This window comes from Rhinolophus ferrumequinum, chromosome 24 (assembly GCF_004115265.2).
Source record: "Rhinolophus ferrumequinum isolate MPI-CBG mRhiFer1 chromosome 24, mRhiFer1_v1.p, whole genome shotgun sequence".
Classification (NCBI taxonomy): Eukaryota; Metazoa; Chordata; class Mammalia; order Chiroptera; family Rhinolophidae; genus Rhinolophus; species Rhinolophus ferrumequinum.
Genome location: NC_046307.1, coordinates 3,125,561 through 3,151,663, shown reverse-complemented (window position 1 = coordinate 3,151,663; position 26,103 = coordinate 3,125,561). Strand labels below are relative to the sequence as shown.

The 26,103-nt window shown below is 41.5% G+C and overlaps 1 protein-coding gene across 4 annotated transcripts in view; it reads left to right on the top strand.

Moving 5' to 3' along the window:
* Window positions 1-26,103, top strand: part of RNF130 (ring finger protein 130) — a 114,908-nt gene that overhangs the window by 28,687 nt on the left and 60,118 nt on the right. For all 4 annotated transcript variants that reach the window (XM_033096777.1, XM_033096775.1, XM_033096778.1 and 1 more), the window contains exon 3: window positions 13,060-13,310. In XM_033096777.1, the coding sequence (XP_032952668.1) occupies window positions 13,060-13,310 (251 nt within the window). The remainder of the gene's footprint in view (window positions 1-13,059; window positions 13,311-26,103) is intronic.

Below are 26,103 nucleotides of genomic sequence, written 5' to 3'. Positions count from 1 at the left end.
CTCTGTCAGATACTTGAGACAGTTTTTCTGCTAGCTTCCTGTCTGACTTAGGTACAGCAGGCTCTATGCAATGCTGAGTAAGTTGTTGGAACTCATCGCTTAATTTGCCTTTTTGTCTTTCTCGTGCTTATCCTTTCCTCTCCAGCAGCAGAAGAGAAGGGAGCTAATGTAACATAAAGAATCTACCTGGGTTTAGAAATCAGTTCCATAGGTTACAGGCTGAAAGACTTTTTTTACTTAATATCTGTTTATATGATAGTGACTCTGGCCTCAGAGCTGCAAGCTCAGAGTTCGTCCCCCAGGCACAGCTGCTAAGGTTGATGAAGCAGCGGTGGCTGTGTGTTAGGGATCTGGTGGGACTCCCTCACCCTTTGATTGGTGCCTTACAGGGCTCAGTTCAGGTTTTTCTTTAGGGGGTGCAGATAAGGGGGATTTGGGGCAGGATCATTCTTTGCGCTGCAGGACTGTTGCATTACAGAATGATTAGCCTCCCAGGCCCCTGCCTACTAACTGCCGGTAGCCCCCCTCCATGTTTGTTCCAGTACAAAACCTGGAGATTCCAGACAGACACTTCCTAAGGGGGCGTTTCTGCCCCTGTTGAGACCCTCTGTCAAACTCTAAGTCTACGCTTTAGAGGAGGAATGAAAAGGGGTCCTTCATTGGTGAGTGGGATGGATAGGCTGTTACTTTTACCCACTTGTTAACATTTCTGGAGTTCTTTATTCCTTTCTGCAGGTCTGAGTTCCATCCGTTGTCATTGCCCTTTCAACCCAGATCATTTTTTTTTTTTATCATTTCTTGCTGTGCAGATCTGCTAATGATGAATTCTCTCATTCTCTGAAAATGTCTGTTTTCACCATGATTTTTCAAGAGCATAGATACAGAATTCTGGGTTGATGGTATTTTCCTTTCAGCACTTTAAAAATGTTTGTTTTCTAGCCTCATTTTTTCCTAATGAGAACTTGTTCCTTTTATATACTGAGGTTTTTTAAATAAACTTTGTTTTTTTAGAACAGTTTTGCATTAATAGAAAAATTGCAAGGCTAGTACAAAGAATTCCCATAGACTCTATGCCCAGTTTCTCCTGTTTCTAACATCTTACATTAGTCTGGTACGTTTGTCATAATTAATGAACTAAATTGAGACATTATTATTAACTGAAGTCCATATTTTATTCGGTTTCCTTAGTTTTTATCCAAAGTCCTTTTTTGTGCCAGTATCTCATCCAGGATCCACATTACGTCTAGTCCTGTGTCTCCTTAGGCTGCCCTTGGCTGTGACGGTTTCTCAGACTTGCCTTGTTTTTGATGACCTTCACCATTTTGAGGTCTGCTGTTCAGTTGTTTTGTAGAATGTCCCTCAGTTGGGACTAGTTTGATGTTTTTCTCATGATTAGACTGAGCATATGGGTTTAGGGGAGAAAGACCACAGAGGTGGGGTGCCGTTCTCATCACAGTGTATCCAGGACACGTACTGACGGCCCACATGAACGGTCATCTGGCTGAGATGGTGTTTGTCAGGCTTCTCTGCTCTGTCCACCCAGTATCTTTGGGAGAAGGTCCCTTGGCACAGGGAGTTAGGCTCCGTCCTGAGGGCGGAGTAGTACGGACTCACTTGGAATTACTCTGCATTGGTGACTTGTCTCTTCTTCATTTATTAATTTATTCAGTCACTTACTTCTATCAGTATGGACTCGTGGATATTTATTTTATGCTCTGTGTTATAATACAATACACTTTGTTTATTTTGTTTCTCGAATTGTTCCAGTTCTGGCCAGTGGGAGCTCTCTCAGCTGGCTGCTGTGTCCTTTGACACCCCCCCCGCCCATTACCGTGGGGGTTGGTTTTGGGTTTGTTTTGCCTTTTGAGCACTTCCTTACTTTCTGGTGCCATGAGATGCTCCAGGCTCTTGTCTATATTTCCTGTCCCAGTCCTGGAATCCGCCATCTCTCCAAGGAACCCTGGTTTGTATCTATTGGAGAACGATATTAGAAATCTGGGCATTGGGTCTACTGGTTATTATTGAGGTTTTGTTGCTCCCTGGCCCTCTCAGCTGATGGAGTGTGAAAATATACGAGGTGTGATCAAACAATATGGTGAATGTTTAAAAAAAATTTATTACAGTAAAAGACACATCGCCGTTAATCCCCTTCAAAATACTCCCCCTTGTTTTGAACACACTTATCCCATCGTTCTTGCCACTGCCTGAAGCAGTTCTGGAAGTCCTCTTTCATGAGTGTCTTTAGTTGTGCTATTGTGGCTGCCTCGAATCATTTTGACTTTGGGGAAGAGCCAGAAGTTGCACGGGCCAGATCTGGTGAATAAGGTGGATGAGGACACACTGTAATGTTTTTATTTGACAGAAATTGCCATGTACCAGAAGTGATGTGTGACATGGAGTGTTGTCATAATGGAAGATGATTTACGGCACACTTTAAAACATACCTTCTCTCAGCCATAGCTCACACCCAACTGACTGCACCAAACAAGTTGAAACTTGTCACACACTGTTACTAAGGTTCGAAGCGGCGCTTCTCGTATTGAAGATCCCTGCCTTTCCGTTGGATGGCACTCGGCAGCGGCATTCACCGTATTTTGGGATCGCAATGGAAAGGCTCTGTGTCACACCGCTTCTAGTATAGCAATTTCTGTCAAATAAAAACATTATGGTGTATTGTCATCCAGCTTATTCACCAGATCTGGCACTGTGCAACTTCTGGTTGTTCCCCAGAGTCAAAATGACATGAAAGGTAAACATTTTGAATCGATTCAGGACATGGAGACAGCCACGACAGCGCAACTAAAGACACTCACAAAAGAGAACTCCCAGTACTGCTTCAGAAAGTGGCAAGAATGATGGGATAAGTAGGTCTGAAGTGAGGGGAAGTATTTTGAGGGGGATTAATGGCAATGTGCCTTTTACTGTAATAAATTTATTTTTTATTTAAACATTCACCATTATTGTTGGATCACACCTCATGTGTGTATACTGACCCGTGTATACACGTCTGTAACTATTTCTATATGTAACTATCTGTATCTATATTAAGCTAAGAATGAGTTCATACTAATGCCTCCAACTCTAATCCATTACCACAGGGATCATTCTAGCCTCCTCCCCTTGCTTATCTGTAAATTTCCCCTCCCACAGTGAGACACCTGGCCCCCACCATCCATTTTTGTAATTGTTCGATTCACTGAGCTCTCAGACATAGATTCTTAAATGTAAATAACAGACTTGAAGGTTTAGAGTTCAGGTGCTTGGTGTGAAAGCCAATGTAGGCTGCTTTCCTCTCAGATATTCTCTGGTTGGATGCCTAACTCTATACTTAACCTTTTCCCCCAGCCATTTAAAATTCTTGTATTAAAAACTTGTTAGAAAAGCTGAAAGTATCTTAATTTGAAAATGACACAAAATTAGGTGGATCTTGGAACACATACAACCACAAAAAGAAAGTACTCATTAAGTCCACCTGCAAATGGGTTCAAAAATTAGTAATGGGTTTGTGGAGACCTGTCTTAACTAACAGTTCAAGTGAAGGACTCCTGGGAACCTTCCATCATAAGCTGAATGTATGCTAACATCTGCCACGGCTGCTAAAAAATAAAGCTTGGGCTTATCCCTGATCAACAGAACATTCAAATGTAGGGAGATGTTAGTCTCATGCTGCTTTTGATATTGGAACTATTGTGTTCATAAAGACATTGGAAAACTGATGTCCAAAAGAAAACAGGATGGAAAATGTCTGTGAACAATGTTTTATCAAACACATTTTGGCATTTGAGCATCAAAATAAATAATGATAGTATTAATAATTATTTCAGCCCATTATATAAAACAGGAACCATGAGTTCCTGCTGATCTAAAAAGTAAAAGAGTAAATTGAAAGTTTGATTTACCTAGTCTCTAATAGTACCTCCCCGCAGAATACTTAATTAATTACAAAGCGGAAAAGAGTGACTTCACAGTGGACGTGCCTGGAGGACATCACTATGATCAAAGTGAACTTCAGCAGGAATGGGATATATCACAACTGTGCCACCTGGTAGCATATGCTGAAAAGAGCAGAGCAGCACTTCTGTGCTGTGCTGGGGGTACATGACCTGACCCAGCCACAAGGAAACACCAGACAAATCCAGAATGAGGGATGTACTACAGAATAACTGCTGTGTAATCTTCAAAAGTATCAAGGTCATGAACATCGAGGAAATTCTGAGAGACTGTTCCAGACTGACGCAGACTAATGAGACGTGATGGCTAAGTGCAATACCTGGTCCGATCTGGACAGCTATAAAGGACGTTATTGAGAAACTGGGGAAACTTGAGTGGACTCACAGATGAGACAGTAATAATGCATCAGTGTTAATTTCTTGATATGGGTGGTTATACTCTGTTTATAAATGTTTTTTGTTTGTAGGAGAATACACACTAAATATTTGGGGGTGGTGAGGCATCATGCCAGTAACTTACTCTTGAATGGTTTTAAGAGAAGAGGTTTTTATATATTCCCAACTTTTCTGTAAGTGTTAGAGTCTTTAAAAATATATTTTTTAAATGAATAATTTGGGATTCTAGGAATAATTAGTATGGAGAAAAGACTGAGGTGGAGTTCCAGGAAAGCTGTCCTTGACTATTTGAAGAACTGTTGTGTGGAGGAGGAAATAGACTGATCCTGGATGTACAGCTTGAAGTTGGGGTGTTTCTTACATTTAATGGCATCTTACAATTTATTGACAGGGTTTTTCTTCTTCATTATGCACAGTGATGATGCACCTTACAGTTGATGGTATTTTACACCATCAATAAGTGTGATACAGTTTATTTGGTGGAGCTTCTCCAGAGAAAAGAACCAAAAGCCACGAATGGGCATTTAGGAATCAAGATTATAGTTATAAAGACTTTTTTTTCTTTTTCTTTTGTAATTAAAGTTTATTGGGGTGACAATTGTTAGTAAAATTACATAGATTTCAGGTGTACAATTCTGTATTACATCATCTATAAATCCCATTGTGTGTTCACCACCCAGAGTCAGTTCTCCTTCCATCACCATATATTGGATCCCCTTTACCCTCATCTACCACCCCCACCCCCCTTACCCTCTGGTAACCACTAAACTATTGTCTGTGTCTGTGAGTTTTTGTTTCTTCATTTGTCTTGTTCTTTTGTTTTCAGTTTTATATACCACATATCAATGAAATCATATGGTTCTCGACTTTTTCTGTCTGACTTATTTCGCTCAGCATAATCGCAAGGTCCATACATTTTGTTGCAAATGGTATTATTTTATTTTTTCTTATGGCAGAATAGTATTCCATTGTGTGTATATATACCACAACTTGTTTATCCAGTCATCTATTGAAGGACACTTTGGTTTCCATGTTTTGGCCACTGTAAATAAAGCTGCAGTGAACATTGGACACATATATTTTGACGGATAAATGTTTTCAGATTTTTTGGGCAGATATCCAAGAGAGGGATTGCTGGGTCATATGGTAATTCTGTTCTTAATTTTTTTAAGAACCTCCAGACTGCCTTCCATAGCGGCTGTACCAGTCTCCATTCCCACCAACTAATCAGAGAAATGCAAATAAAAACCACCATGAGATATCACCTCACCCCAGTCAGAATGGCTATCATCAACAAGACAAATAGTAACAAGTGTTGGAGAGGCTGTTGAAAAAAAGAAGACCTTTTCTAATACCCCAAACCACCTATGTATAGAAGCAGCTACCTAAAAAGAGTCAGTAGTTTATGGGGGTTCCTGTATTATGTCAAAGATGACCCCTGAGAACCCTTTTAACTAAAAGATTCCGTGATTCTGCTGACTAGTGATTTGTCTTCCTCATTATTCCCCCTACCTCTCTGTCTCTGAAGGAAGAAGGTGGCTTTCTCTTCAGTGCAGGTCTTTGCTCCTACTGTCTTTTCCTCTTTATGTCATGGAAAAGCAGATCATGTGATGAATGCATGCAGTCAGGAGATAGTGTAAGAAGAAAACAAGTTGACATTTGAGTGCTAGGCATGGAGCCTTTGCTGTACTTGTGTGAGACTGGAGAACTTCCTGCCCAAGAAATAAAGGAACAAGGGCTCAGTAGACGCTTGTTCTTTGTGAGGACAAACTAGCGCTGTGTGTCATCAGGAATTATCATGTTACTAGACTCACTCAATGGCTCACACACTGAGCTCCCACCTGTATGTCAGTCAGCCTCGTGGCAGGAAATTCAGGTTCAGGCTTCAGCACAGTTACAAGTTAGCGCTGTGATTCTGGACACCGACTAGGTACCGTGGTGTTGGCATTTTCTTGATTCTGTACAGCTGCTTTCACACCAGTACACTTTCCCCTGACAGAACTCCCCCTTTCATTCTCCTGCTCCACACCCTGTGCTCCCCGGTGGCAGTCATTCGCTTCACTGCTGTCACGGCTCCACACCCATCAGCGGCCTTGGCTCCTGGCGTCCTTAGCACACGGAGTCCTGTCACCATCAGGCCTTCTTCAGGATCCATGTGGAAAGTGAACACCCTAACCTAAAATTCCTTCCTGGGATCCTTTGACCGTTCGCCTCGCCAGAAGCCTGGTCCCATAGCTACTCCCCTGGGCCTCACTGTCTCCTGGAATTGTGGTAGCTCTTATGTGTCAGCTCCACTGTTCTCATCTGACCGAGGCTTCTCCCTTTCTCTCCTCTCTTCTGTCATGTGGTTTTGTTGAAGCTTCCAGTCCTTTGGGCCCTCTCTCCTATCCTCCCCCCCTCTTTACTCCCCCATTCCATCTAGACCACACGAGCCACGGTGTCAGTCACTGACCAGCGTTTCATTTGGTCAATACGGAGTGTCTACCATCACATGATTATCGGTTACCTTTACGCCCATTTGGCTCCCAAATGCCTTGGATGTCAAGGTAAGGAGTTTGAACTTTATTTAGCTGACAGAAGGGACACATCAAAAGCTCTGAACAGAGGAATGACATGACAAATGCGTGTTTTAGAAAAACCACTGACAGATCTCAGCAGGAAATCTCTAATTGATATAATCTGTCATGTACACATGTCAGAATTGCTGCTATATTCATTTCATAAAAGAATGTAGTGTATCTTCTTTTTCTCTTGAGTTCTTTAAGGGGTCAGTGAAGAGAAGAAGGAGGAGTACTAGGTTTGAAGAAGTGAAAGTATTATAGACAAACATTTGAGACGAACTTCAGTTAAGCCAGTGGGAGTGAGAGTGAGAAGGTCCAGACCATGAGTGAGCAGACTCATTGAGACACAAGCAGCAAGGCCGGGCTGATCGGTGCAAGCTTGCTGAGATGGTGTTCTAGAAAGTCCCTGAGCTACACCTAAACTTCCCTCAGCGGCAGCCGTTCTAGATCTCTAAAGCGATTTTCATCTCTTTCACTTCAAGTATGTGGTGTTCTGCTTTACATAGAAATAGGTCATTGAATTATATAGGAACAACTCTGAGGCCATTGATAGTAGCCTACCGGAAGTTACAAAAGTATCCTGAGATACCCTAATGTGGGAATGCAGCATCCCCCCCAAACTCTTTTTATGGGACATTTTCTACAATTACCTCAGAGCTGTAAAATTCCTTAAAACTTTAGCAGTTGATTTGAACTGAATAAACAAGTTCATCTGGTAAGGTATAAAATCTCTGCTAAATGGGATATTGTGCAGAGTTTTCTTAAAAAACAGGTAAGCTTACAGTAAAGTAAAAAACGCACCTCAGACAACTCACTTGCTGTCTTCCTGGATCTGCCTTTCTGGGGTTAAAGGGTCAGCTGCCCAGCTGAACTGAGCTTGCCTGAGATTTGTTCCCGAGAGGGTCGGATTTCTGGGAGTGGGGGTGGGGGGAGGGGGCTCCCTAAGCTGAGGCTGGACTCCTCTGGGAGCCAGGAGGGTTGCGGGGGGTCAGCAGGAGCCTGAGGGCTGCCCACGGTAATGAGGAGCAGTCCCAGAGAGGGGATGGGCGTTCCAAAACTCTGTGCTGGGGCTTTTTGATTTCCTCCTGGGCACGCCTTCCTGTACTCTGTGTGAGTAATAAAAACACGAATAGGATTAGCTCCGAAAGCTATAGCATTTACGGAGCATCTGCCCTGAGCCCTGCAGGTAATACCTCATTTTTTGAAAGAAGAAACTGAAGTTCAGAGAGTTTAAGTATCATGCTGGAATTTGAACCTAGACATTCTGACTCCAGAGCCCAAAGGATTTTAATTCTGAGGTTTCTTTTGTTAGGTCCTGAAAATTGATTTTATAGTATGGATTATAGCAGCATTACCATATTTTTCCATTTATCTCTTTTCCCATTAAAAAATAGAATTGCTAGGAGTGGTGCGGGGGGGGGGGGTCTCGTTTACAGAAAAATTGCCCACTCAGCAGTTCTATTCTCTTTATGGGAAAACAGGTAGGAAAAGATGTTACGGCCTCTGATTATAGAACCACTTTACATAGTGTAGGAGGAATTACAGTGTTAGAAAGTCACCATTTTGCAAACTGTGGTAGTGACTCAGGCCAGCATCAGTGGGGGCTGAGGACATTAAATGAAAGCTTATTGGGGAACTGGATATTCTGAGAGCATCACCCCACAGATTGCTTATTAATTAAAAAGAGAAAAGCATTCGTTTACCGGGGAGAAACCTGGCAGACAGCAGATGAGCTAAGTGACAAAATTTGCCATCACCAGTAAAGGTGAAACTCAACATACACTTCCTAATGTGCTCACTTGAGGCACAGAGCTCACCTGTGCAGCATTCCTACCAAAAATGTTTGTTTCACAGATCTAATCACGAGGAAACAATCAGACAAGTGCAGAGTGAGGGACAGTTCCAAAACATGGCCTGGGTGTTTCAGAAAGGTCAATGTCGTGACTGACCAAGTGACTAAGAACGTGCTTTAGATCCGAGGAGACTAACACAACAAGACAGCTAAGGGCAGTGCGCACAAGACCTGATTGGGTCCTGGGTACTAAGCTAAACGGTTCTGAAAGCCATTATGAGAACCAGGCAGCACTGTTTGCATGTGGACCGGATATTGCAGAGGAATGTTGTATCAGACTTCATTTTCTTGAGTGTGATAAATGAACTGCATCCTTATTCTTAGAAGATAATGCTGAAGTATTAAGTAGGTCATGTCATGTTTGCAACTTATCTCAATTGGCTCAACAACAATAAATACATACAGAAAAGGTAAAATGTTGCCAGTTGACAGATCTAAGTAAAAAGTGCCTGTGTGTTCATATAGTATTGAAACTGTTCTGTGGGTTTGAAAATTCTCAAAATAAAAGAACAAAGAATTGAATTGTTTGTGAAAGTTGCCAAACTCAAGAAGTGGAAGCATAGATTCACATTAGAGCATAACAGTGCAGAAAGTTTTCAAGAAAATATGTGAAAGCAGGGATCACAACTAGTTTTTACTTCTCATTTCTGGTAAGTTAATCCTGGCTCCAGCTATGTTGGAATGCACGGGATTCGGAGGCCACATCCATGGTTTATTAGCAGTGTTTGCCAGGGACCTTGATGTCAGGGTAGTGATGGATGTTCCAAATATTTGCCCTCTCTCCTTGAATGTTTACATTATTCCATTCTAATTAGTCCTTAGCTACTTGATTGAAACCTAGTTGCATCCTGAAGCTTACATTTCTGGCATTAATATTCCCCAGAGGCTGAGCCAAGTCTTCACAAATCTTTAAAAGTCAACTGTCTCCTAAATCAGCATCTTTGAGGCCAGATCAGCTTTACAGGTGAGAAATGAGATCAGTGAACCTCCCCTGAAATCACCAGAATTGGGAGGGGCTTTTCTCCTAATAGGGGTCCCCTATTTTCAGATTCTTGAAGGGATTTACTGCCGAAAATGCTTAAGAACCTAATACATTTGCTGGTATTCCAGCGATCTGTAATTATTTTCATTTGGCGTGACCTGCAGTGTGTTAGTCTCCTTTCCTGTCGCTCTGCCTGGTGTCTGTTGGCATGATGGGACTACCTGTGTCTGGCTCCTCTCTCTAGTCCCTTTCAGAGCCCCCTTTGCCCTTTGAGGGTAGATGCAGTTTTCATGTAATCAAGAGCAGGTGTGGAGGAACAAACACCCCTGTGTATGTTTCCTTTACGACACACACGAGGGACTTAAGTGCTGACACTTCTGGTCACCAAATGTGTGTGGGGTTTTCCCTACACCAAGCAATTCTCAGCTACGCCAGCTGGATGTCCTATAATTCAATTCGATGCTGACATTATCTACCTAGAGAGAGCATCAGATCACACAGGCTAATAAGGGCTCAGCCCCACAAGACCTCCCCCCCCCCACCCTCACTTCAGAAGCCAATCACAAGTCTCAGGTTATCTATCCCCTGTACTTCTGACCAACTGGCTATAAATGGAGGTTCCCACAACCCCCTCCTCGGGTTCAGAAATTTATTAGAATGGCTCATAGAACTCAGGAAAACACATTTACTGGTTTATTATAAAGGGTTTAATAAAGGATACAGATAACCAGCCAGATGAACAATTACATAGGACAGGGTATCGCTGTACCCTAGACAGGGGAAAGGGGTCGCAGTACCCCACCCTCCCAGCACCTCCATGTGTTCACCAACCCCAAAGCTCTCCAAACCCCATATTTTGGGGATTTTTATGGAGGCTTCATCACATAGGCATGATGGATGGTTAGCTGTGTCCGGCCCCTTCCCTCCCCAGAGGATGGGGATAAGGCCGACAGTTCCAAGCTTCCCCCATGGCCTGGTCTTACTGGTGACCAGTGCCTATCCTGCAGCTAGCTATCCAGGAGCCCACCCAGAGCACAAGATGCTTCTGTCACCCAGGAAATTCCATGGGATTTAGGAGCTCTGTGTCAGGAACCGAGTCAAAGACAAAGATGCTCCTCATGTTTATCACTGAGGAAATTTCAAGGGTTTTAGGAACCCTGTGCCAGGAATCTGGGGCAGAGACTGTGTGTGTGTGTGTGTGTGTGTGTGTGTGTGTGTGTGTGTGTGTGTGTGTTTATTTTACAGCAGGTAATTTTTCTCTCTCTTTGAAAGGTGCACGTTAAGGAGCCTTAAACATAGTAGGTGCTCAATAAATATCGTTGAATTGATGGTGGAAATAATTAAACACTTCTTTTCCCGAACAGCTTTCCAACTGAAATTAGGTGGCGCTCACTGAGTGTTCTTTGAATGAGTAACATCGCATGCATTGGTTCCCTTGGCTACCTGTGCAGCTTTCTCTGCTCCTTTGCAGCTTGAATCTTCAAGAGGGAGCCTCAGAACTGATTTCTAAAACCGAGTTTGTACCTGGTGTGATTATAAAGCAATGAGACTGATTGTCATGTGTCGTGTGTGGGATCCGTCTCAGTTACTTTATAGCCATACCTGGTATCTTATTCCGCAGACCATTGCCTGTTGAACAACATTTTAAAAGCACAAACCAAAGTGTTTAAATGGAAATTTAAAATGGTTTAGCATTAATATTATGATTTTCTCTAACTTACTGATCAGATCTCTTATTTCAGAAAGATAATTAGATGTTAACTTTGTTGCTTGCTTTAATTTTGCAGTTTTCATTTTATTTGGGGGTTTTAGTCAGTTATCTGATAAGTTGCTGTTCTGATTAAGTGGCTGACACAATTTTGAACAAAGGTATATGTTCCATTGGGTTACATTTTTCATTCAACTCCTTTTAATTATTGAATTTCTTTTCAGTTGCATGTGGTCTTTTGACTATACATGGTACAAGTATAGTCCTTTTAGTTAAAAATGATAAACATACGCATATAAACTAAATATTTGGTAGTAGTAATCGAAGAAGTCTTTGAAAGGCGAGTTTTGAGGGATTGCTTATTTTGTTTTGGTAGTTTACATTTATATACACAAACCTTATTCAGATTTGAACAAGTGGTTATAATTTGCTCCTTCCCCAAATAAAATGTTTATTCTCCTTCCGCTGACTCCCAGGTTCTTTGGGGCTCTTTGAAGAAGGAAAATTGTAAAAGTTGCATGTTGCCACAGGCAGCTTCAGCTTATGAAAGGACGATCGCTGACAGCTAGATTGGTGGTAGAAGGCTTTTCTTTTTCCTTAAAAGAAAGTGAAAATTTATTCTCTTTGTGGAGGAGGAAAGAATAACAATTTCATGCTATGTGTACAAGAGAGAGTCACTTACCCTTATGGGATTACAGCGTCTGGAAATTATGTGAGTGCAAGAACTAGGTGACTAGAAAGGCAACTTACGGGCATCCCTATAATTACTGCACTTCAATGGTCTGTGGCTGTGGCAGAGCCTCTGGACAGCTGTTAGGAGCTGGAAGTGTTTTGATGCCAAACTAGTCCATAGTGTTGAAGCTTGGGCTTGGCTCAAGAAGGGTTTGATTTCCAGAAGAGTTCTGGGGTGAACTAGAAAGGAAGCTTCCTCTAATCAGGTCTAGACATAGGACCAAAGTTAGTTTCAACTGTTCTTACTAAAAAGATACCACCATTTGGCATTTTGCGGTTGCGACCCAGTTACGAGATTTGTGTCCTACCCCTCAGTGCTGTTATACAACTGCACGTCCTGTTTTCTTTTTGTTCCTTGTAATTGGTCTACATGCAGCAGGTGCTCCATAAATGTTTCTAAGAATGATTAGTATAAAAAGTGCCAATGTTTGTACTATAAATAACAGCATTTTTCTCCTTAAGAAGTTAGGACTTTCTAACGAGCATTTTAAACGGAAAAAGGTTTACAATGAAAACTTGCCATGATTTTATCACATTTTTATTGCTGTATATTGTTTTGTACTGTCTGCCGTCACTTTTGGTTGATTTAGTAATCTATTTTTTAAATCTAATTGTAACACAAGTTCATAAGGCTCCTAACACTGCAGTCATTTTACACTTTAAGTCTGTTTAAGTCTTAAGTACTGCACAACAAACTCCTGTTCCCACTTGACGCCAGCATACCCAACTGCAACTTCGTTTCATTTGAAAAGTCCAATCTGCAAACCCTTGCCATTAGCAGAAATTATAGTAGTTTTTCTAAATAGCCTTTTTATATATTTGCTGTTCCTATAAATTTTAAATGTCTCTTGAGTATATATATTTATTTTACATTACAGGCACTGGAGATATTATTGCTGTCATGATTACAGAATTGAGGGGTAAGGATATTTTGAGTTATCTGGAGAAAAACATCTCGGTACAAATGACAATAGCTGTTGGAACTCGAATGCCACCAAAGAACTTCAGCCGAGGCTCTCTAGTCTTCGTGTCAATATCCTTTATTGTTTTGATGATTATTTCTTCAGCGTGGCTCATATTCTACTTCATTCAGAAGATCAGGTACACAAATGCACGCGACAGGAACCAGGTGAGCTGCCAGTACTCTAGTGATTGATGCTTACCAGCCAGAGTTCATAGACATCTGTTGTGAGCATGCGTAATACAACTATGTTTCCATTAAACAAAATTGTAACCTTCATTTTCATATGTTGAAAGCATAGCCAAAAAAAAAAAAGAAAAGCATAGCTACGTAAGTATTTTAAGGATATTTTAAATGCCTACATGGGCAAATTATTAAATTTATAGTGATCACTTGGAATATTCTAGATAGATGGTTAGCTTAGTATCATATGATCAAGCTAATTCTAGTAATTTGGAGAAATACCACAAATTCGCATTTTTAAACTTTAGTTGTCAGTGGGAGGGGGGCTAGAGAAAGGCGGAGGGAGACTTTTCATTATACACTCTTTTGTTCCATGTGAGTTTTGAATTATGCATTATCTATTCAGAATAAATAAATCAATTAAAAATAAATTATGTAAGCTTAGCCGTGGGGTGATGGTGAGGTGGGGATGGACCGATAGAAGAGCTGTGTCTAGATAGTCATCCTAGAAATCCTAGAAATTGCCTTGATCAGCAAGGCCTGAGTGCCCAGGAAGGACAGGGTGCTGCTCAAAGAGGAGGGCCTGCCTGCACGTGGGATTCGATCAGTTTATTACTCGTTTGTTTGATGTGCTGTAGGCAAGATGTCCACGCTGGGGGCCGGGTTTGAGGTGTTAGGGCCCTGTCACAGTCCTAGGCTTTTCTTGTAGGAAACTAAGAAGTGAATTGCTTGGAAATGGTTTGAAGCCAAATTTTATATAACACCATCTTTCCTTTAAACAGAGTCCATCCAAATCCCTGTGAGGGGTTGCAGTTTTCATCCTTCCTCATTCTAGTGAAAGGAGGACAGGCTTTGGTATGGAACAGATATGAGTATCTGAGTTCAGAATCTGACCTTACCATTAGTTTGCCATGGTTCTTCCTGACAGTTCATTTAGTTTCTCACCTTATTTCTTCATCTGAAAATCAGTATAAAATATCTGAAAACTATACTTTATCAAACATTTATGTACCAGGCTCTGTGCAGTATCTTGTACACCCTTAAAATTTTTTATTATAATTTTTATTACAATTTCAGACTTAACAGAAAAATTGTAAGAATAGTATAAAGTATTCCCATACCCAGATTCTCCAGTTGTTAACATTTTACCGTATTTCCTTTTCTATGTGTATATATTTTTTTAACCATTTGGGAGAAAGTTTGAGATACAGTGCTGTTTTACCGTTAAATATCTCATTGCGTATTTTCTAAAAGTAAGAACACTGTCTTACATAACCACAGTTGATTACCAAAATCGGAAAATCAACGCTCATACAATACCATTTATAGACCTTTTCTAAGTTTTGTGAAATTGTTTTAATAATGTTCTTTATAGCAAAGAAAACCTTGGATTGATCTGATCAGATTGTGTGTTACATTCACTTGTCGTGTCTCTTTTAATCTGTTTCATGACATTGACATTTTTTAATGAGAGGTACAGGCCAGTTTTTTATTTGAGTTTGTCTGATGTCTGTTGTTCCTTCACAATTAGATCCAGGTTATATGTATTTTTGTCAGGGACACCAGTCCTTTATAAAGGACTGGTTAAACTTTTTATTTTGAGATCATTGTACATTCACATGCATTTGTAAGAAATAAAACAGAGAGATCCCATATACCCTTTGCCCACAATGATAAAATCTTGCGTAACTATAGTAAATATCACAACCAGGATATTGACATTTTTACAATTCACTGGTCTTACTCAGATTTCTCCAGTTGAACTTGTACTCGTGTGTGTGTGTGTTCTGTGCAACTTCAGGCGACCACTGCCACAGTCGAGATGCGGAACAGTTCATCACAAGGACCCCTTGTGCTATTTTTATAGCCACACCACCTCCCTCTAACCCCTGACTACCACTCATCAGTCCCACACTCTATGGCTTTGTCATCTCAAGGATTCTATAAAAATGGAATCGCATAGTACTTAACCTCTAGAGTTTGGACTTCTTCTCCTAGCATAGTTCCCTTGAGGTTCTTCCAAGTCGTGGTGATGTCAATAGTTTATTCCTTTTTATTTCTAAGTAGTATTCCACGGCTTGGATATACAACTATTTGGTTAACCAAACTGTTTCTAGTTTGGGGCTATTATAAATAAAGTGATTGAACATTCACGTACAGGTTTTTGTGTGAACATGATTTTTCATTTCCCTGGGATAAATGTTCAAGAGTGCAATTTCTGGGTCATTATGAAAAGCTCCTATTTAGTAAGAAGCTGCCATGACAACTAGACTAGAAACATATCCCTGATCCAGTTTCTTTGCATCCTTGACTGCATTTGATGTCACTATTTTTTATTTTAGCCATTCTGATAGGTGTGTAGTAACATCTCTTTTGTGGCTTTAATTTGCATTTCTCTAATGTCTGTTGATGTTAAATGTCTTTTCATGTGCTTATTTGCCATCTGTCTATCCTTTTCAGTACAATGTCCATTCATGTCTTTTGCCCATTTTCTACCTGGATGGTTTGTTTTTTACTGTTGAGTTTTGGGAGTTCTTTGTACATCCAGATACAAGTCCTTTGTTGGAATTGTGGTTTGCAAATAAATATTTTCTCCCAGTTTGTATCTTGTCTTTTCAACCTCTTACTCCAGGGACTTTTGAAGAGCAAAAATTTTTAATTTTGATTAGGTTTAATTTATTGATTTTTCCTTTCATGAGTTCTGCTTTTGCCATCAAGTCTAAAAACTCTGCCTAGCCTTAGATCCCAAAGATTTTCATTTTTTTAATAAAAGCTTTATAGTTTTGCGTTTTACATTTAAGTCCATGCTCCATTTTGAATTAAATGAGGTTTGGGTTAAGGTTTATGTATTTATTTTTCTGCTAATGTATGTAGGGTGGGTACAGGCCACTCTTCCTGGTACTTTGGCTAGGGGAAGCAGACTGCAGATTGGCAGCTGCTGATTGGTGGCTGCAGACTGGTGGCTTCTGCGGCCTGTTGTCTGGGGTATATGAGAGGCCATAGGAAGCCCAGAGGACTCACCGGCCCGCGTTCCTGAGTCTCAGGGTCCCTCAGCAGTCCACCTCTTCTTTCCACCTTTCAGAGACTCTGGTGCCTGTTCGTTGTGTTAGATCCAAGGGTTTTTAGGTGTAAGGGGGAGGACCTGGGAGGAATGGGGCTACTTCATCGTGGCAGAACTACCAGTCCCCATAGCGTCTCACATGATTTTTGACTTGGGCATAGATGATTAAAGCAATAAAGGATCATTAGATGAAAGTGTTAACTGATCAAAAAATATGCCATTTCCATAGAAAAGATTATTGGATATACATGTATGAAATGAAATTTATAAATATAGCCTTAAAATAGAATATATCAGTTTTAACAGATTTTTGACAAAATGAATAGATATGAAATCAAGTGCTGATGGAGTAATACAGGCAGATGGGTGCTAACAAAATGACAGCCTTTGAATGCTTATCATCAAAGCACCTGACAAACTCTAATGGCTTCTGAAGGAAACAGATGTCAGCTAAAGCTCTTTAGCTGCTTGAAGGACAGGAGAGTGCAGCCCTCAAGTATTTTTTAAACAACCCTCTTTATTCAGTGATGTTGCTTCATTTTGAAATTAAAAATTTTAACCAATATAATACATGAACATGATTTTTAAAGATAAATAGTACAGGGCTTGGTCCCTTGCCCAGTCTTTTCCTACTTCTCAGTATTGCTTCCCAGAGACAAGTCACCCCTTTCAATTCTTTTATCTGTTCCTTCTATTATTAATTTCGGATATCTAAGTAGCATGCGATAATCCTTTTTGTAAAACAAAGATTTTTAAATTTGTTACCATTATAAGCCACTGAAAGTAAAATTATCGAGAATTGCTCTGAAATGTTCTTGACAAGAAAACCTTGTAATGGTGGGTTGAATGTAGTCTGTGGAGGCCTTTTGACAGAAAGCAATGGTATGTCCTGGGCGCCTGCTGTCTGACTAGTGATTTCATTAGCAGGGGTGCGGGGCGAAGTGTGAGGCAGGAGTCCAGCGGTCACCATACCATGTGGCACAGGCCACAAATGGCAGCTCATTTCCTAGCTTGCCTGGCGTTTGTTTTGCGGCTGACTGCGTGCAGCCTTCCAACGCATTCTTCTCCAGACCTGCTGTAGCCGAGTGATGATGTTCTGACCTTTTTCCTCCTTCCGTTTTTCCTAAGGTTGAGAAACGCTTGATGAAATTTTTATGTGGCTTAAAAAGCTTAGTTTATTAAAGTTTAATCAGAAGGTGGCAGCAACTCAACTGGTTGAAACCTTTGGCTATTTTAAAAAAGAAGCCAGAACTATTAGCAAAGGAAAAACAGTAAGTCTAAGGAGATTCATTTTTTCCCCATAAACTGTCATCATAAAGTAGTTTTTTCTACAGCTTATGCTACCAAAGAGAGCCATATATTGTAAATAACTTTCTAAGCAATGTAATGTACACAATTGACACCATTTCACATGTGAAATAAGAATCTAATGCTTTGGCTTTTTAGTATACTGCTAGGTATCTGTAGTGTGCTCTTCCTGAAAAACTGTTAGAACACACCTAAATGCAGTGTTCAGCTCAGGTGATTGCTGATGGTAAACTTAAATGTCATCTTCTAATAAGTCTGATTTTTATGTCACACAAGAGCATGGATGTTTGTTTGGTGTGTTTATATTGAAAGGGTGCCTGAGGTTTTTCTGAGAAATGGAAACTGTTTCACAATTACATGGTTAATATTATACCTTTAATCCCAAGGTAGTCAAGTTTGATCCCAAAAAAAACAATAAAATTTTTATTTCACTGTTGAGAAATAAGGCAGATACAAAAAATTCCACAACCTAATGGATTCCTGAGTTTAGAATATCCTCTTACGAAAATTCCCTATAAAAATGCATACCATTAAAACTTTTCAAAGCTCCTTGCCAAAATATGTATACAATATTCTTAGAGTTTATAAGTATCTCAAGGTTACTGAAACAAAATATGCTTTTTTCCCCTTTTTATCTTGGAATGTAGCTAGTTGAAGAATGCAGTTGCATATTAGAGTGTGGAAGAATTATGAATGTTCTTCAGAGGAAGGCTAATACTTTGCATGTATACCATTAATCTTTGGAAAATGATGGGTTCAGAAGTTTTTTCCTTCCAGATTGGGGGGTGGAGGGGGATTGGGGGGAATATTGTGCATACTGTGGAGATTTTTTCCCCTAGGGAAAGATTATGTTGTCAAAAGAAACCGACTTCTTTTGTCATTCATTGTTGGATGGTAGCTTGAATTTTGTTTGTTATGTTTATTAGGGATTAACAATTCAGAAGAACTGGAAAGGGAAAATAGATTTTTGAGCTGAGAATTTTACCACTTTTTAAATATACTGCAAATGCTGTCTTTTTGTTTCTGCTATTATGATCAATTTACGTAAATAAATAGCACTTTGTATACAGAGACTACATGCCTTCTAAACATTACACATCAAGAGTTTAAGATTTTGGTTTTCTAGCACAAAATATGCCCTTGAGATCAGAGCGTTTCTAAGACATTCATGTCTACACCCTTGGGGTTTAGCATAGGGCCTGGCCTGTCACACTGACTAGTAAATGCTTACGTGAATGACAGAATGAACTTGTATTGAGAAAGCAGACAGGTGTCATCAAAATCCTGTGTGGTATAATTGTTACTGGGGGAGGCAGAGTGGTACGACTCTAGGCAAGTGGGGATACTTCCCAGAGGAGGTAGTGACACTTGAGCTGAATTTTAAAGGACGAAAAGACTTCATCAGACAGACTGGGAGGAAGGTCAGGCAACTGGATCATTTTCTACAGAGCCGGAGCTGTGGACGGATGAAAGCAGAGAGAGAGTTGAATGACCTCACGAGTGGTGGGAGGAGACCTGAGACTGTGAACGGCAGTGGACCAGGATGTCCACACTGGAAGATGAAGGGCTTGGATCTCATGCTGAAGAATTTAGACTTTATTCTCTAAGCAGTAAGGAGTCATCAAAGGCTTTTTAGCAGTGGAGTGATAGGAGATATTTTCTGGTGGGAGAGGCTTAGGAGGAAGGGACTCTTAAAAAGGGAAATACTGAGCAGCAAAGGAAGATAATAAAGCAGGGTTAGGCACAGAGCTGGGGGCAAGGGCACGGACAGGTGGTTACCTTGGAAGCATGGATGTGCTTTTTTTGAGGCAAAGGAGTAAAGGTGGTAGTGAGGTGAGAGTGAATGAAAGGGTGCAAACTACAAGGCAGTTTCAGTCAGGAAAAAATTACACTCAAAGCACCTGGATTTCACCAATGTTTAAAAGAAGAAAACCTGATTGTGTGCTGATACAGACCTAATTCTGTTTCTGTGGGAGAGTTCTGATCACTTACAAGGGACCCCCGAGATGAGTTTCATTAAAGTGACCTGTTCTCAATGTACTATGAACAAACCATTCCTGTTAGATTAAGCAGTATAACTTGTTTTAAATTGTTTTCTACCACTTTAAAACTTCTGACACTCTGCATCCACATATAGAATAGTGTTCATATTGGTGTTATTGGTGTCTTCAACCAGGTGAAGTAAGATAACCTGGCCCCCGACGATCTGTATCCCTATATTTTGTAATATGGGAAGTCTTTTCAGCATTTGTAGTAGAAAAAGAACTGGACCAGAAAGTCAGGAGACCTTGGGTTCTGCTCCCAGCACTTTTACTACTTTAGACAGCTCAGCTCAGCGCTCTCTGGGTTTGGGTTTTCTCCTTCGTAAACGGATGCATCCCTGCGGTTTTGTCCCCATTCTAACATTCTGAGTGTGTCAATGTGGAAACTTGAGTAATGTTGTTAACCTAACGAATAGGGTACAGTCAGAAGTACTGAAAGGAGTAAGTGGGAAATGCTTTGGACACTAGGTTGGTTGTTTATGCTTAGTTCAGTGAGTGTCAACTTTAGCATCAGAAAATCATGTGGAGGACTCCTCCCCCTCTGGAGAGGCACATATTTTAAACTGCAAGTCTCCTCTCCAGTGTGATTCGGGAAGTCTGCATAGGACCTGCTTACCAGCTTTCAATCTGAGTAAGTTACTTAGTCTCTCTGTGCCTCAATCCCCTCTTCTGTACAATGCAAATATTGTAGTTCCTTTCTCATAAAATGATTGTGAGGGTCACGTGAGTCAGTACATGTGAAGGGCTTGGAACGGTACCTAGCACGTAGTATGTACTGAATAAGTCTTAGTTACTATAAGTGTCATCTTCATTTCATATTATCATTTTTAAGCATCCAACGTAGATTTAAAGCATTTGCCCATGGGCCACACCTTGAAAAACAGTGACTTAATGGCATCGTAGTCAGGTGAAGGAAAGGGATCTTAATAAAAAATGATCTTGGGCCGGCCCGGTGGCTCAGGCGGTTAGAGCTCCATGCTCCTAACTCTGAAGGCTGCCGGTTCGATTCCCACATGGGCCAGTGGGCTCTCAACCACAAGGCTGCCAGTTCAATTCCTCAAGCCCCGCAAGGGATGGTGGGCTCCGCCCCCTGCAACTAAGATTGAGCACCGCACCTTGAGCTGAGCTGCCTCCCGGATGGCTCAGTTGGTTGGAGCACAGGCTCTCAACCACAAGGTTGCCAGTTCGATTCCTCCACTCCCTCAAGGGATGGTGGGCTCCGCCCTCTGCAACTAAGATTGAACACGGCACCTTGAGCTGAGCTGCCGCTGAGCTCCTGGATGGCTCAGTTGGTTGGAGCGCTGGCTCTCAACCACAAGGTTGCCGGTTCGACTTCCGCAAAGGATGGTGGGCTGTGCCCCCTGCAACTAGAAACGGCAACTGAACCTGGAGCTGAGCTGCACCCGACACAACTAAGACTGAAAGGACAACAACTTGACTTGGAAAACAGGCCTGGAAGTATACACTGTTCCCCAATAAAGCCCTGTTCCCCTTCCCCAATAAAATCTTTAAAAAAAAAAAAATGATCTTCACAAAAGGAATTTGTGCTTCATCTTAGATATTTGAGAGTCAGCAGGATGCTAGTAGTATTAAAACCAAGCGGGAGAAAAAAAAAAAAAACAGTGGCTTTTAGATTCAAGTAAGAGACCAAATATAGTGGATGTGTACCTGTCACAAAGTGGTAGGAAATGTTGAGGGAGGGATTTAAAACTCAAAGATGATCTAGAAGGAAGTCGTAACACAGAAGCTACGTCCAAAGAAAAATACCACAGTGAAGATATCTGACGTTAATTTCAGACATAGAGAATAAATGTTTTTAATTTTCCACAGGAAGTTTGGAAAGTTCAGAAGTAGAAAGGGTGCTATATCCAGGTATTTGTGGGAGGTGTAGCTACCCTACCTGCATCCATATCAGCTTGCCAAGGGCTCCCCACCTCCTTAAAGCACCTGCGCTCCTTTGTCTGATATTCCCTAATCTAATGTGATGCCGCTCCCACAAAGCTCATCACCTAGTTAACAAAGCTGGGACCGTCCTTCCTAACGCCCCTCTGTTCTCGTGCCCCCACGTCAGCCAGCCCTTAGGTTCTGTCAGTTTCACCTTCTAAATCTTTCTTGACTTTGGCCTGTCCTCTCCCCACTACCACTCGCCTAACTCGGGCCCTTCTTACCTATCTGAAGTACTGGACCCTATCTGGTCTCTCTGTCTCTGGTCTTTCCTGTGTTCCATACATTGTTCTTAGGAGGCCAGATCTCAGCCAAAATTCAGATCTCAGCATACGCTTAAAATTCTTCAGTGGAATTCTGACCTGAGCAAGAAGGAAACAATTGTTGTTTTTTTTTAACCTTCCCAATTCCTTTAAAAAAAAAAAAATACAGAGAGCAGTTAGCACACAGCAAAAGGAAAACCCACAGACAGCATCTCCAGTGATACCAAGCAGCAAGGCGCCTCCAAGAACTCCAGGACAAGGAGGGGGCATTCCGGACTGCCAGCGGCAGCAGGACCACTGTGACTCTCAGAAAGGAAGCCGAGGGGGAACAGGGGTAGTTCTGGTGTCCTGAGAATCAGAGCCCAGAAATCAAAAGGAGAGGACTTCACTCTGAGGGGAAACCTCAGCAAATACATGTGAGAACAACGTGCAGAACGAAGATGGCACCGCAGACTCTTCATCTGTGAACAAGTGAGAAAAAGACCTTGGAAACCTGTTAAGGAGCCTGGGGCACAGAGGCAGGTGGGGCAGCCTCAGCCCTGGAGGCAGTCAGCAACATGAGCACACATATGCATACTCAGCCTGAAAGCCAGCTTCTTACTTAACGGGTAGATATGTAGACACTTCAGCTAAAGTCAGGACAAAACAGAGCTGCCCGTGTCCTGCTGAGTGAGGTGTTGGAGAAAGCAGTGAGATGCATAAGACTTGGAAAAGTATTTCTATTTTCAGTTGGTCTGAATGTCTATCCAAAATCCCAAAAGAATCAAGAAGCTACTACAAACAGGGAAAAGATTTAGTAAAAGAACAGGATATAAAATTAGCATACAGAAATAATCAAAAGATTAAAAAAATGGAGGAGGGGCCGGCCCGGTGACTCAGGCAGTTGGAGCTCCATGCTCCTAATTCCGAAGGCTGCCAATTCGATTCCCACATGGGCCAGTGGGCTCTCAGCCACAAGGTTGCCAGTTCGATTCCTCGAGTCCTGCAAGGGATGGTGGGCAGCGCCCCCTGCAACTAAAGATTGAACACGGCACCTTGAGCTGAGGTGCCTCCCAGATGGCTCAGTTGGTTGGAGTGCGTCCTCTTAACCACAAGGTTGCCGGTTTGACTCCCGCAAGGGATGGTGGGCTGCGCCCCCTGCAACTAGCAACGGCAACTGGACCTGGAGCTGAGCTGCGCCCTCCACAACTAAGACTGAAAGAACAACAACTTGAAGCTGAACGGCACCCTCCACAACTAGGACTGAAAGGACAACAACTTGACTTGGAAAAAAGTCCTGGAAGTACACACTGTTCCCCAATAAAGTCTTGTTCCCCTTCCCCAATTAAAAAAAAAAAAATGGGGGAGGGAGAGGCACCATTTACAACTCGAAAGGAGGGAGGGAGGGAGGGACTGAAGACTGCTGAAGGACGCATGTGCCGTCTTAAAGGAACTCACCATATCCAAACATGAGAGAGCACCAAGGAATAAAGACTGCCGGTGATTGATACTGGAGGTTGTCAGAGGACCAACTGGTTATTCTGAAAATCAAGTTTTTAAAAGAAGTTCATCCTGTTCTGTACAAATTGTATTGCATAATAACAAACTAGTTGATGAGGGAAAGTTCTTTATGGAAGAATTCCAATTAATAATGAACTGTATAGAATTTGAAAATCACCATTTTGTAACCCTTAATGAAATGTATTTAGGCAGTGATCACCAGTGGATGCTGAAATCAGCTGGAAGACTGATGGATCTTTACAATGGATGGATCAGGCTGGCAGAACCTGAACCCACTCATCATGCTGGAGATCACTGAAAGCTGGGCAATCTAATACTGTGTCTTTACGTGGGATGCATCAGGAAGAAAACAGCACCTCCTAGGAGGTATTCTTGTCAAAGCAATTGTACCTGAACCTGACAACCATTTATAAGAAATGGACCAAATAAAATGACACAAGAAGGAAACAGCCAGCCAAATTTAGAATGTAGGATAAATAACCCAGTTTTATCTTTTTAAAATAGCATTTTAAAAAATGTATGGTGGAGACTTCTGCTTATGGTCAAGATGGAATAATGGACTCGGCTTTCCCTCTTGCCTGAAACAGTTAAAAATGGAAAAAAAATCAACAGAAATGTATGAAATAATATTTCAAGACACTGGACAACAGGCAGCAGAGGCAGATGATCCTTGAGAAATGGTAGAGAGATGAGCCTTTGACTATTCAGCTTAATATTTTGAGAGAGTTTCCAGGCCACCGTGTATGGAGAGGAAACGAAGGCAGAGCCCACTGAACCACCTCATTTGAGAAGACAGAGCTGCGAGTGCAAGGAGAACAAGGTGGCTGGCATTGACAGAACGTGGTTACTGAAGAGTAGGGAAATACACAGAGAAAACAAAGCCCTAAGGTCTGTAGAGGGTCCGACCACTTCAGTATTCAACAGTATTGATCAGCTGTGTGTGAGAGGAAACTCCCCAAGGCTGGGGGAAACCATCCAGAAGGACTTAAAGGAATATTTCCCAGCAAACAATGCCTGTTCCCAGACTGCCAGACTGGAAAACCTCCTAAGTCATAGGAATAGAGTACTCATAATGAGTCTCACTGGGCTGAAAATCAGTGTGTTTTCAGGGCTGCATTCCTTTCTGTAGGCTCTAGGCAAGGATCCATTTCCTTGCCCTTTCCAGCTTGTAGAAGCCACCTGCATTCCTTGGTTCATGGCCCTCTTTCCCCATCTTCAAAGCCAGCAATGTCAGGCCAAGTCCTCCTCACACTGCTACCTCTCTGGTTCCCACTTACTATATTCCCTCTTCCATTTTCAAAGACCCTGGTGATTGCATTGGTTCCACCCAAATAATCACAGTCTAATCTCCCTGTTTTAAAGTCAGCTGTTTTGCAACCTTAATTCTTCCATGTCATGTAATAGAACGTATTCATAAATTTCAGGGATTAGGATCTGGGGGACCTATTACTCTGCCTGCCACACATATGAGGTCTCACAAGTTCGCGAACTTGCCCCTGTGCACTTCCATTGGCAGCACTGTACAGGCAGCTCAGTGAGGTGTCATAACCTGGGTATATCAGTGTCGCACAGCTGTGTTCATGTCATCGTGTGACAGTGTCTTGCTGAGTGACGTTCATTATTGTTGCATGTTTTTGTGTGCTGTCATGAGAATGTCTGAGTTTGAATTAGAGCAACAAACAAACATTAAATTTCTTCAATGGGATTTATAGATGATGTAATACAGAATTGTTCACCTGAAATCTATGTATTTACTAACAATTGTCACCCCAATAAATTAAAAAAAAAAATTTCTTGTTAAACTTGGCAAGAGAGGAAGTGAAATCAGGGACATGTTAGTCCACAAGTTTATGGTGATAAAGCCATGAAGAAAACTGCAGTACACAAATGGATTAAATGTTTTTCTGAGGGAAGAGAACGAGTCACTGATGAAGAGAGGTCAGGGCAGCCAGTAATGAGAAGAATTGATGAAAACATTGCAGAAATTCATCGAATTGTGTGTCAAAATCGTCAACTGACTGTGAGAAGCATAGCAGACCAAGTAAACATCAATAGAGAAACAGTTAGGAAAATCTTAACTGAAAATCTTGGCATGAGAAAGGTATGTGCAAAAATGGTCCCAAGGGAGCTCACCGATGAACAAAAGCAAAGGAGAATCGAGCTTTGCTAGGACCTTTTGAGGGGCAAGACGATGTTTTGGGCCGTGTTATCACTGGTGATGAAACACGTATGTACCAATACGACCCTGAAACAAAGTGTCAAAGTGCACAATGGAAGTCAGCCAATTCTTCATGACCAGGAAAGTTCCCTTAGTCCAAATCGAGTAAAAACAATGTTGCTAACCTTTTTTGATATCAGAGGGATGATTCATTATGAATTTATGCCAACTGGACAAACAGTTAACCAAGTTTACTATTTGGAAGTGCTGAAAAGGCTGCGTGAATAAGTTCGATGAAAACGACCTGAACTTTTTACAAACAATTCATGGCTCTTGCATCACGACAATGCACCAGCTCACGCGGTACTGTCTGTGAGGGAGTTTTTAGCCAGTAAACACATAACTGTATTGGAACACCCTCCCTACTCACTTGATCTGGTCCCCAGTGACTTCTTTCTTTACCCAAAGATAAAGGAGATATTGAAAGGAAGACATTTTGATG